At 45.6% G+C, this 12,906-nt stretch overlaps 1 protein-coding gene across 1 annotated transcript in view; it reads right to left on the reverse strand.

Moving 5' to 3' along the window:
- Plbd1 (phospholipase B domain containing 1) overlaps positions 1–12,906 on the reverse strand; it is a 51,232-nt gene that overhangs the window by 19,355 nt on the left and 18,971 nt on the right. Inside the window, exons 3-6 of the mRNA XM_051155506.1 lie at positions 12,148–12,231; positions 10,327–10,465; positions 4,598–4,738; positions 3,583–3,727 (exon numbers count right to left, since the gene is read on the reverse strand). Coding sequence (XP_051011463.1) covers positions 3,583–3,727; positions 4,598–4,738; positions 10,327–10,465; positions 12,148–12,231 — 509 coding nt within the window. The remainder of the gene's footprint in view (positions 1–3,582; positions 3,728–4,597; positions 4,739–10,326; positions 10,466–12,147; positions 12,232–12,906) is intronic.

Below are 12,906 nucleotides of genomic sequence, written 5' to 3' on the forward strand. Positions count from 1 at the left end.
GCTAACCTTAAAGCAGTAGGGCAGGAATGCTGAGCATTGTTCAACAGCTGCTCAAGCCTAGAGACTTATTGATAGTTGTTTGAGACAGGGCTTTGCTGTGAATACAGGGTGGCCTCGAACTTGTGATCCCCCTGCCTTGCTTCACTAGGACTCCAGGGAAGCACAGCATGGCAGAATCTCTGGTATGTCCCATAGTGATCCTCCTTCTCCTCCTCCTTCCTTTCCCTTCCCTTCTGTTCCTTTTTCTTCTCCCCACTTCCTCCCCATCTTGAGTCCCACTAAGCAGCCCAGGCTGGCCTTGAACTCATAGCAGTCCTCTTGCCTCAGCTTCCCAAGTGCTGAGATTATGAACTTGAGGTACCGTATCTAGCCCCATGACAGTCATCTCAATAGTCACCTCAAACACCCAGGTCAGAAACTTAACATATTGTGAAATGGGGACAAGGAACACACGAGATCTCCAACACATCTGAGTCTGCCGCTGGAGGAGGCTAGACCATCCCTGTCAGATTCAGCTGGAGAAGGCTAGACCATCCATGTCATTGTCATTTCCAGTAAATGTTGATTTTGACTTGATGTGTATGTTCTGATTCAGGAATTTAAATTTTTTTATATTGCTTTTGTTTAATTTTAACATAAATATTTGAACTATCCTCTTACTTTCTTATGCCCTAAATTAACTCATTTCCATATTTTCTTCTAGTTTTACTATGGAATAATTGACAAATAAAGCTTGTATATATTCAAGGCGGTACATGCTTTTGTTTTAGTTTTTCAAGACAGGGTTTTTCCATGTAGCCTTGGCTGACCTGGACTCACTTTGTAGACCAGGTTGGCCTTGAACTCACAGAGATGCACCTACCTCTGCCTCCCCCAAGTGCTGGGATTACAGGCGTGCACCACTGCGCCTGGCTGTACGTGCTTTAGAAGCATTTATTTTAAATTTTGTGTATGTGTGTGCCTTCGTGAATGTGTGTTGCAGAGGCCAGAGAGCATTTTATCCCTACAGCGAAAGTGATAAGTGGCTATAGGTCACTCACTGTAGGTGCTGGGAATTGAACCTGGGTCCTCAGTAAGAGCAGTAAGTGCTCTAGCCACTAAGTAATCTCTATATATTATACATGGATATTTGCCCAACTAATCAGCTCCATGGCCACCTTTTCATGTGCAGGTATGACAGGAACATGTAAGATCTACTGCTAGTACATTTCAAGTGTGACAAGCTGCACGGACATCTTGACTGAGAGGTTCTTAATACCCTCACTCAGGCTGTGAAGAGCTCTTCACAAGACCCTGCCCTTCAACCCAAACTAACATCCTCCTATTCCCCCCAATCACCATGGCAAGGAGAAGAAAACCAGTCCCCATGGTAACTGGCTTCATGTCAAAGCCAGATTCAACATCTACTCTATAAATCCAACATAGCTGGTCTCTTAATCAACCAGTTGGCCATGTCAACCAGTTTCTAGTTCAGTCTTCCAGCTCCTATTGAGAAAGCGGCTGGCCAATTAGAGGAAACCTGAGTCACATTGTTCTGTGGGCGCCTGGAAAAATACCTGGAGGATGGAAATGCCTGTTGTTCTGGGTGTGGTGGCAGAAGGCAGAATGGCAGAGCTGGGGAGGCAGGGCAGGGGTGTGGACGCCAGGCTGGCCACACAGCAAGATGCTGTCTCCAAAGCCTGTTGTTGTCCCTGAGGTTTCTTTCTTTCTTTTTTTTTTTTTTTTTTTTTTTTTGGTTTTTCGAGACAGGGTTTCTCTGTGTAGCCTTGGCTATCCTGGACTCACTTTGTAGACCAGGGTGGCCTTGAACTCACAGCGATCCACCTGCCTCTGCCTCCTAAGTGCTGGGATTAAAGGCATGCGCCACCACCGCCCGGCTTGTCTCTGAGGTTTCTATAAGGGTCTCAGTATTATCTATATTGACTTGTGTATTAAAAAAACATTTTAAACTTGCATTTTTATTTATTTGTTGCATGTGAGAGTATATAACATACAGTGCACATGTGGAGGTCATAGGACAATTTGCAGAAGTTAATGAGGGTCCTGGGAGACAAACTCAGGTCATGAGGCTTGGCACCAGTCTTTCTTTACCAACTGAGTGGTCTCATTAGCCCTGTATGTGCCTGCCTTCCTTCCTTCCTTCCTTCCTTCTTTCCTTTCTTTCTTTCTTCCTTCCTTCCTTCCTTCCTTCCTTCTCCTTTCTCTGTCTATCTCCCCTCCCCCACCACTCATTTGATACAGGGTTCCACACTATGCAGTCCTAGCTGGCATGGAACTTTCTAGGGCTGTGTTGACCTCAAAATCACAAAGACCTACCTGCCTCTGTCTCCCCAGTGGTGGGAATAAAGCCCACTGTGCCCAGCCTTAAATTGGTATTTTATTCTCAAGACGTTGGGGCTCTGGAAAGAACTTGCTCTGCATTCTTGCCCCCATCAGTCAGTGGGGGCTGCGCAGCTGTCCCTCTCAACATGCCTAATGTTCACCACAGCTGTGCACCTCTCTGTTTTGTTATCACTACCCTTTCACTGACAATGCCCACACGTCTCCTTGCGGCACTGGCTTTGGCAAGCCCTCCTCTCTGAGACCTCCCACACGTCTCTACTGTTTTAATTCCAGCCACAATCCGCTGCCATCTCAAGCGTCAACCTCTCTTCCCGTTCCTGATGCTTACTAAGCTTTTCCAGATGTCACGGCTAATATTGCTCATCAACTTGAATAGGATCTTCAGTCTCCCAGAATACAAGCCCCTGGGCATGCCTGCAAGGCATAGTCTGGAGTAGATTAGCCTCTGGTTAAGCCTGTGAAAGTTAACGCGATTAGGAGACCCATCCTAAAAGCCGATGACCCCCACTCCCTGGTCTTGGGTCATGGACTGGCCAAACAGAAGAAAGAGCTGAATGAGAGAATCCATTCCTCTACTTCCTGGCTGTGGACATACATGACCAACTGCGTCAAGCGCTTGCCTCGAGGATTTCCGTGATGGATTGCCTACACCCTTAACTGTGATGCAACAGAGTCTCTTTCTCCCTCAAGGTGCTACTGTCAGGGTACTTTATTGCAGCAGCAGGAAAAGTAACTAAGACAGAACCTATCATGTCCAGTGGTACAGGAATTTTCTAATTCCTGGCTCTCCTGACTGCTGCTCAAGGGCTAAAGCTCCACACACTCAATCATCTGTTAGCAAAAGTACTGTGTACTAAAAGGTCACTAGAGGTCAGCTAGGGGCGATGTACTGGCCACACTGCTGTGAGGGAGAGAGATGGAGACACTGAGAGCAGGGCCTGCCGAGTTCATCTGCCAGCACCACACAGCCTGGGAAACAGACTTGAGTGTTCCACTGGCATTTGAGATAAAACTCAGACACATCCATCTACATTTACAAAAAGCACTTTCTGCTTGGCAGCTCTGTAAAACTTCTTTCATCATCTTATTAAATAAGACAACTTTATCTCTTCAGACAACATTCTAAAAAGTCAGACTGTACCCCAGCTGTGGACATTTAGTCTCTCCTTCCAGTTAACTTTCAAGTCACCAAAGTTTCATTTTGAAAAAGTACTCAGCTCTTTCTGTTAAATTACTTACCTGGGTAACTGCTGAAAGAGAGCCTGCTGCTGGTGGTGTATTTGTCCTTGATGTTGAAGTCCCAGTGTTTATAGATCCTGAGCATTGCTGCATATGTGTACCAGCTCGAGTGGGCAAAATAGATGTTCTCAAACCCAGGAAGGACCTGTAGTCAGATTCAGGGTTAATAACGCAGACGTATGGTAACCATGTACACATTACATGTAGGAGGCATTGAGCGAGTGTGCCAACTTAGGTAAATTTATGGTACTCTTTTCTTAAAAGTAAATTCGTGTGTGTGTGTGTGTGTGTGTGTGTGTGTGTGTGTGTGTGTGTATTCCCATGGGTGTGAGTGTGCTATGGTATATACATGCGGAGGTCAGAGGACAATTTGTATAAGTCAGTCATCTCTTTCCACCATGTGGGTCTCAGGGATTGAACTCGGGTCATCAGGCTTGGCAGCAAGCACCTTTTACCTGCTGAGTGCTCTCCTCCGCTGTTGTGTGTGTGTGTGTGTGTGTGTGTGTGTGTTTGTTTTTTTGGTTTTTCTGAGACAGGGTTTCTCTGTGTAGCCTTGGCTGTCCTGGACTCACTTTGTAGACCAGGCTGGCCTTGAACTCACAGCAATCCACCTGCCTCTGCCTCCAGAGTGCTGGGATTAAAGTTGTGCGCCACCGTGCCCACCCTCTCCTCCGCTGTTAGTGCTTTCTTTCTCGTTGTGAAATACGGCCAAGGAGTGCGACATTAACCTTTAATGTAAGCAATACAGACTGCCCTTCTGACGTGTAGGATAGAAGAACCTGGAAGGTGGGAATGGCCCATGTGTACAGCATAAGGCAGAACTGTGGAAGAAGATGGTACTAGTTCTAATCCTCTCCATCCGGGTTCCAGCCAGCCCCTAACTTCCGCCACAGAAGATCCATGCACTGGCTTACATCTAGACACAGATGACGAGAGGTCTGCTAGACGTGGGTGATGGGCATGCAGAAAAAGTCAGTCTGTGTGGGTGGGAGAGGACAGGGCCGGCAGAGCTTACCTTAATAAGAGCGGAGCAGTGGCCCATGTCCCAGCGCTTGAGCACCTTCATGCTGTTGCCTTTTGGGGGAGACAGGGACGGGATGAGGTCCAGCAGGTCACCTACAGAGTTCAGGAACTGCATCTGGAACATTGTCATGGGCTGTGAAAGGACACACAGCAGCACTGAGCACTGATTTATGACACATGCCTTTTTTTTTTTTTTTTTTTTTTTTTTTACTTTTTCTATTGTTAATGCTCTGTTAAATTACTGTTATGTGGAGGGTGTCCAGTGTGACATCGTGACAGGTGTAAGTTCGTGCCATTGGAATCCACAAACTCATTTTCTGGCTTGGCAGTTGAGAGGCAAAGTTAGCACAGATGCTGGAAGTTAAAAATTCCTCGATGAAGACATCAGAGCTTCTGTTGGTGTTCCTCTGCAGGAACTCCTCAGGAGAGGCAGTCATCTCTTTCGGCTAGGGTGATTCTTATGTAGAGGTGACAATGCTCTGCGCTGTTCAGTAGGATGGCTACTGTCTGCTCTCCGGATAAGAACGGCCACCTCCTAGTGCTGGGGTTTTAGCCCACGGTTGCCTCGGGATAACACAGCACTTCATCCACTGAGCTGTCTCCTCAGTCCATGGGGTCTTTTTTTTTTTTTTTTTTTTTTTTTGTAAAACATTCATAAGCTACCTTGGTTACTTATCTACTGCTGTGAAGAGACACCAGGACCAAGGTGACTTATAAAAGAGTTTACTGGGCCTCATAGTTAGTTCTAGAGGATGACTCCATTGTTATCATACCAAGGAGCACCGGCAGCAGGCGGGAGGGCATGGTGCTGAAGCAGTAGCTGAGAGCTTACATTCAGAAGTACAAGGCACAGAGAGCTAACTGGGAATGGCATGAGCTTTTGAAACCACAAATCCCATTATCAGCGACACACTTCCTCAGCAAAGCCACACCTCCCGATCCTTCCAAACAGTTCCAGCAACCGGTGACATTCAAATATACGAGCCTATAGTGGCTTTTCTCATTCAAACCACCATGTCAGCTTTATTTTTTTCCCCATGTCTATTCTCTTTTTAAAACAAGAAATTATTTTTACTGCTTTTAATTGTGTGTACATGTGTGGGCATGTGCATATAAGGGCAGGTGCCTGAGGAGGCCAGAGCCTTTGGATCACCTGCAGCTGGAGTTACAGGCACTTGTGAGGAGCCCGAGCTTGGTTCCTGGAGCCAAACCCGGGTTCTCTGGAAAAGCAGGAAGCACTTTAAAGAGATGAGCCTCCTCCCCAGCCTCTTTCTTTTGTTGTCTCTTGAGACATCATTCTCCTAGGTGGCCAGGCTGGTGAAGAACTCACAGAATTCCTGCCTCAGCACCCCCAGGTGCACAGGTTATAGGAATGAACCATGGTAGTTTCTTGTTGCTGCAAGTTTAGATATGTGTCCTTATACCCACAGGTCAGTGCAGTCCTCACTCAACATCACCAAGGAAATGCCTCTTTTCAACAGACAGAGACCTCTACAGAAAACCACAGCTAATGGAAAAACGCAGAGTGTGGAGCCCAGCCCCAGAGGACACATTTACAAAACATCCCTGCACCTGAGGCTCAGGGAACACTGTGGGAGAAGTGGGAGAAGTGGGTGTAAAGATCACCAGAGCCAGAAAACCTGTGACTTCGTGCCTCTCAGGAATGCCAGAGGCCACATCCATGAAGCCTCTCCAATGTGGCTCCCTTGCCATAAGCTGAACAAGGACGACAGGGACAGAAGGCCCGAGGAGATGGGGAGATGCTATGGGCCTGAATCCCTACTAAAGAAGTACAGGCAACTAAGGGATGCTGGGAATGGGAGGAATAGCCTACCCAGGGAAGACCCACCAGTTGGTTATCCAATTCCCAATGGTCAGCCCTGAAACATATAAACAAGTAGCATATACAGATCGAGCCGGCTGCACTTGTGTATTTAGGAATATATATATATATATATATATATATATATATATATATATATATATTGGACATACACACATATGGACATACACACATATGTATGTAATAACAGCTAATGAAAACAGGTCATGAATTTCAAAGAGATCAAGGAGGGATGTATGGGAGGGTTTGGGGAGAGGAAAGGGAAGGGGGAGATGATGTAATTTTACTATGATCTCGAAAAGTAAAACAAAACAAAACAAAAAATTAAAGGTTAGATATATTTACTTCATTTTTCCCATTAAAAAAAAGATTGCTTTTATTTGCTTCTAAATTGTGCTTTGTAATCAGAACCAGCGTGGTTCTGAAGTCCAACCTACCAAGTAAGTTCTACTCAAGGAAATGAGGTCCCAGCTCCTACCTTCTCTCTTTCCCTCTTTTATGGGCATTTTTTTTTGTTTTAGTCTTTGATTTTTTATTTTAAAGGTGATTGATTTATTTTTACTTTATGTGTAAACATTGATTTATTTTTACTTTATGTGTATAGATGTATGGTTGTGCGCTGTATGCATGCAGTATCCAAGGAGGCCAGAAGAGGGCGCTGGAGTTACAGATGTGGATGCTGGGAGCAGCCATCTCTTAACTGCTGAGCCATGTTTAAATTAATATTATATATTTTTGTGTGTTGGGGGTGGAAGGTGTGTGTGTGTGTGTGTGTGGGTGTGTGTGTTTGTGTGTGTGTGTGTGTGTGTGTGTGTGTGTGTCCACGCTCGGCCACATAGTGATTGAACCCAGATCATCAGGTGTTGGGGGATGGTCTGATGTATTTTGATGCTAATTACTGCTTTCTGTCTCTGTGACCCACCTTTTAATTAATAAAAAGCCATCCCCATCCCACTGGGGCAGGACAAAGGAGATAGAGGTGTGGCTAAGATTCCCTGGCTTAGGGGAGAGAGAGGCAACCTAGGAAGAAAAAGAGGAAGACCCGAGGGTCCCAGGAGGAGAGGAAGGCTGCCATGGGTTAGATGAAAGAGAACAGGCATGGATGGAGATTCGGTCCAGATAAAGAACATTAGCAAGTATTTGAGATTATGGATGGGAGGTAGCTTGATAGAACTTATCAGAAGCAGAGGGCATGAGATTGGCGCAGGTATGTGATACCTGCCCCACTATAGGAAGTCGTTTAGGGGATTAATGTCTGCCTTGCCCCAGGTTAACTAAGGTATTTTAAAATATAACAAAAGTCTGTATCTTGATTGATTGCTAGTCAGTAATACTAATAATATTGATAATTAAAACAATAATCAGGCTTGGCAACAAGAGACTTTACCCCTTAACCACCTCACTAGATTTGTTTATTCTCAATCAGAAGAGTCTACCATCGATCTCTGCCCCCACCCATCTTTATCCTCCTCAGTCTGAAGGCGGCATGTGAGAAACGCTGTGTTCTTCACCCTACTTTTGTTCATACATAGTAAAAATCCCCAAGGCAGTTCCAAGACAGAACCTGGCTTTATCAGGGCCACTGGCTTTATCACGGCCACTTCTGCGTATGGATACTCTCAGTCTTGTGCTAGGATGCGTGACCTGCAAACGAGCAGCTTTGCACACTTCCCTCATTGTATATTTGCTCAGTGTATCTTTGTAATAACACTAGAAGGGGAATTTCTGGGTCAGAGGGCATGTGGGCACGTGGTTTTTATACAAAGCACACAAATTCCAATCAGTATTTTAGGGCAGGGCCCTTTTTTCCCACATCCTGTCAACACCAGACTGAGGAGAAACTATCAAGATGGTTTTAATTTACCTCCCTCCTCTCCTTCCTTCCCTTCTTCCTTCCTTCCCTCCTTCTCTTCCCCCTTCTGTTTTCTTTCTCTCTCTCTCTCTTTCTTGTGTAGTGACCTAGTTAGGGTTTCTATTACTGTAATGAAACACCATGACCGAAAAGCTTACATTTCCATATTACTGTTCCATTATTAGAGGAAGTCAGGACAGGAATTCAAACAGGCCAGGAACCTGGAGGCAGGAGCCGATGCAGAGGCCATGGAGGGTGCAGCTTACTGGCCTGCTCCACATGGCTTGCTCAGCCAGCTCTCTTATAGAGCCCAGGACCACCAGCCCAGGGATGGCCCCACCCACAATGGCCTGGGACCTCCCCCATCAAGCACTAATTAAGAAAATGCCCTACAGGCTTGCCCACAGCCTGATCTTATGGAGACATTTTCTCAATTAAGGTTCCCACTTTTTAAATTACTGTAGCCTGTGTCAAGTTGACTTAAAACTAGACAGCTCATAGAGTGTCTCTCATGGAGTCCAGTCTAGCTTTAAATTGATGATGCAGTTGAAGATGGCTGTTCTAGTTGCATTTCTACTGATGTGATTAAAATATCTGGAGAAGAAGCTACTCTGGGAAAGGAATGAGTTTCCGCGGCTTACAAGTCCAGGGCACATACAGTCCATCATTTCAGTGAGGTCAAAGTTCATCCTCAGCTGGGAGCTAAGAGAGTGAGGGCATCCTCGCTTGTGGACTTGCTTCTCTGGTACCACTCTCTAGTCTTACAGTCAGGGCACAGCCCATCAAGTGGCGCCACCCACCTTCAGGGCGGGGTTTTCCAACTCAACTAACAATCAGGAGAGCCCCGCTCTCCCCCAAGGCAGGCTGGTAGGCTGACCTGCTCTAGACAACCCCTCAGAGTTCTCTTCCTTGATGATTTGAAGTTGTGTTGACAGTTCAAACTAGCCAGCACCATCGCCTTGAACTCCTGATTCCCGTACCCCCACACCCCAGTGGCTTGAGCTTCAGGCGTGTGCCTCCATGCCCAGCTTTGCAGCTGTATTTCTAATTTATGAGCAAGGGTGAGCTCCTGTCTGTGATTAAGAATTATGAACATTGTGGTGATCCTTTTCTCAAATATTTTGTTCTATGTATACATGTATACATCTACACACACACACTCACACATACTCACACACACACACATTCACTCACACACACTCACAAACTTACACACACACTCACTCACACACACACTCACAAACTTACATACACACTCACACACACTCACACGCATACACTCACACTCAAACACACTCACATACACTCACACACTCACACACACACACTCACACTCACACTACACTAAGATAACAGTAGCCTTGACTTTCTGAACTATGTCAACTGGTGTCTGAGGCACCTCAGCCTGTTCCCTTCTAGAAGGAATGCATATATTTTTACACACGTGGGTGCTTAAAGGACTGTCACCAGGTGTGGCAATCAGAACTTATACACCAAGACATTTTTGTCTTAATGAGAAGATAACCCAAAACACTAAAACTCTTGTTCACTGAGCTAAAAAGCCTGTAAATCTGTAACTGGCCCCTTAAATCTCAGCAGAGCCGTTTATAGAAAAGGCTGGAAAAACAGAAACAAACTAAGTTTTGTACCAAAAACTTGTGGTGGGTGGTTAGATGTCAGTGTTGTCTGTGAGGAATGTCCCAGGTTTGGTATGCTATTAACTTGGGGTGCTTCTTTTTTTCCTTTGTTGAGACACTTGGCTTGGAAGTGATCAAATACCCCAGCTTGGCCTTGTACCCTTGGTATTTGACATGTTTTTGATTGCTTGTTTTGCCATTTAAATGGATTTAAATGGATTTCTGTAAGAAGGACAATTAAATGAGGAAAATTTTGTTTTGTTTATGGTGCAAAGGATAGAATATGCTGGATAAGTGTCCTGCCAGAAAACTATAGCCCTAACCTTGAGTTAATTTTTTTTTCACCATAGAGGCCATACAAATTCTGAGGCACCTTTTAAAAGTCTTACCTTTAATTTATCTACTGAAGCCCTTTTCAGCGCTCCAACGTACAGCCCGTCCAGCTGGGCCGTAACGTAGCCGGTGTGCCTCCAGAACGGGTCCTCCCTGTGTTCCTTGATGTTCTTCCGCGTCCACAGATCTTGCTTCCTGGGGGAGAATTGGACTTGAACACAGATCTCAATGGCAGCTCACTCAAACCCAAATCAAGGCAGGAGTCTAGCGGCCACATCCCTGAACACGCTGGTGTCATTGAGTTATAAATTTGAATACACTGTCACCATTCAGGCGATTTCAGTACAAACTTTAAACTCTTTCTAATTTTACCCCAGGACATTGACCCTCTCATAGCTTTCTTGGGGCCTCTGTCTAGAGCAATGAGTGGGTTACTAACCCGAGACAGCCAGGCACAGGCTGTCACTAGACATTCCTTAAAGCACAGTGTTTCATCAGGTCAGTAAAGATGGGATGATTAAGTTTACTTTTGTCCATAGAAGGACACCGAGGACAAGGTGACTTCAATACAGTCTGCTCTTCTCCCAACCTCTCCATTCCATTGCTTTGCATCTGACTCAACATTTCTGTTTTAGCATTCTCAGGGGGAAAAAATATATATATATGAGTGCTTTGCCTCCATGTCTGTCTGTTCACCATGTGCATGCAGTGCCAGTGGAGGCCAGAAGAGGGCGTGGAATGCCCTGGAACTGGGATTACAGATGCCGTGAAACACCATGTGAGTGCTGGGAACAGAACCCAGGTTCTCTACGAGAGCAGCAAGTGCTCTTAACTGCTGAACCATTTCTCCAAGCTACCGAAACAAACAAGCAAATAAGTTTATTTATTTATACAGTATTCTGCCTGCATGTGTGCCTGCAGGACCGAAGGGGGCATCAGATCTCATTATAGATGGTCATGAGCCACTATGTGGTTGCTGGGAATTGAACTCAGGACCTTTGGAAGAACAGCCAGTGCTCTTAACCTCTGAGCCATCTCTCCAGCCCCAAATGATTTATTTTTAATAGCGCTCTCACTTTTACTTCTTTTGGTTCTCTGTTTTGTTGCTGTTTGTTTTCTTGTTTGTTTGTTTTTAATGGGATGATTTAATGACTTGACATCATTTTTCACACAAAGTTGAACTATCTCGGGTTTGTTTAGAGTGTCTCTGTTCTTGAGACAACCCAATGCACACCTCAGGGAATGCAACCCCATCCTTTTTGCCTGATGCTGGAGCAGGTTTTAGCCTTTCATGAGTGGGATGTTGGATGTGTGATTCAGCAGAACACACAGGAACCTTTGTGTCCCCAGATGAAGCTGCCACGATTTAATTCTATTTAAACTTTGTTCTTCAGAAAACTGAATTAAAACAGAAATATCCCAGAAAGCATTAAGAAAAAACTAGGTATGCAGGTCATCATCTCTGTGCTCTGGAGTTTGAGGCAGGGGATCTTGACTTTGAGGTCACTCTGGGCTGCATAGTAAGAGCCCATATGTCTCCCGACTAGCCAGGTTAGAGACGTAGGTTCTTCCCTAACACTTGACTAGGGTTAATTGCCAGGCTGACGATGACACAGAAGGAGAAGGGGTGCCTGGAACAAGAGTGAGGGACACCCACGTGGGAAGCTCCTGGGGTCTGACTTTGCCTGCTTGCCGCTGCTGGTGCCTTCCGGCTGTTTCAGCTATTGGTGACGCGGCCTTGAACTGGAAAGAGCCAAAATTGCTAGCAACCAGGTTTCAGTGCATTACAGAAAAGGCGGCCCTAATGAGGCAGAATTTAGCCAGGGAGGAGGTGCAGGGTCGCCCTGGCAATGGGAACGGCAAACTTTTATACATACTTCATGAAGTTCTGCACTTTGTCCATGATAGAAGGGTCCTTGATCAGCTGTGGGTACAGGTTGGTGAAGTGGTCATACATTTGTCTGAAACGACAGGTAAAACGCATTGTTACATTCCAGTGGCGCTTGGATTCCACAGGTGGAGTAACTTACTCCTCTGGCTATGTAGACTGTTCACCATCATCACTCCTTACAATTTAAATCAAGCAAACGCACAACTTAAAATTAAGAATTATGTACGTCCGGGAGCCGGAGAGATGTCTCAGCAGTTAAGGGCACTTCCTGCTCTCCCAGAGGACCTGAGTTTGCTTCCCAGCACCCAACATACAAGGCAGATGTGGTGGTATGAAAGTGTGAGCCCAGTGCTGGGGAGATGGGAAGAGGTGGAGGCTGGGGGCTTGCTGGCCAGACAGCTTAGGTGAAGTGATGAGTTCTGCGTTCAATGATGAGACCCTGCCTTAAAAAGTAAGTTGCTGGGACTGGAGAGATGGGTGAGTGGTCAAGAGTGCATATTGGTCATGTAGAGGACCTGAGTTCAAGTCCCAGCACCCACCTCAGGCAGCTGACAACTTCCTATAACTCCACCTCCAAGGAATCTAGCATACCTCTGACTCCTTATCACACATAGCGCAGATACACACTGTACCCTCACGAAATAATAATTATAATTTACAAATAATAATGCCAAAGAGGAAGACGCCATCAGTTGATTGGTGTGGTGTAAATGTGAAATGCCCACTACAGGCTCCCGCTATGAAC

The sequence above is a fragment of the Acomys russatus genome, chromosome 13 (genome assembly GCF_903995435.1).
Source record: "Acomys russatus chromosome 13, mAcoRus1.1, whole genome shotgun sequence".
In the NCBI taxonomy this organism is placed as follows: Eukaryota; Metazoa; Chordata; class Mammalia; order Rodentia; family Muridae; genus Acomys; species Acomys russatus.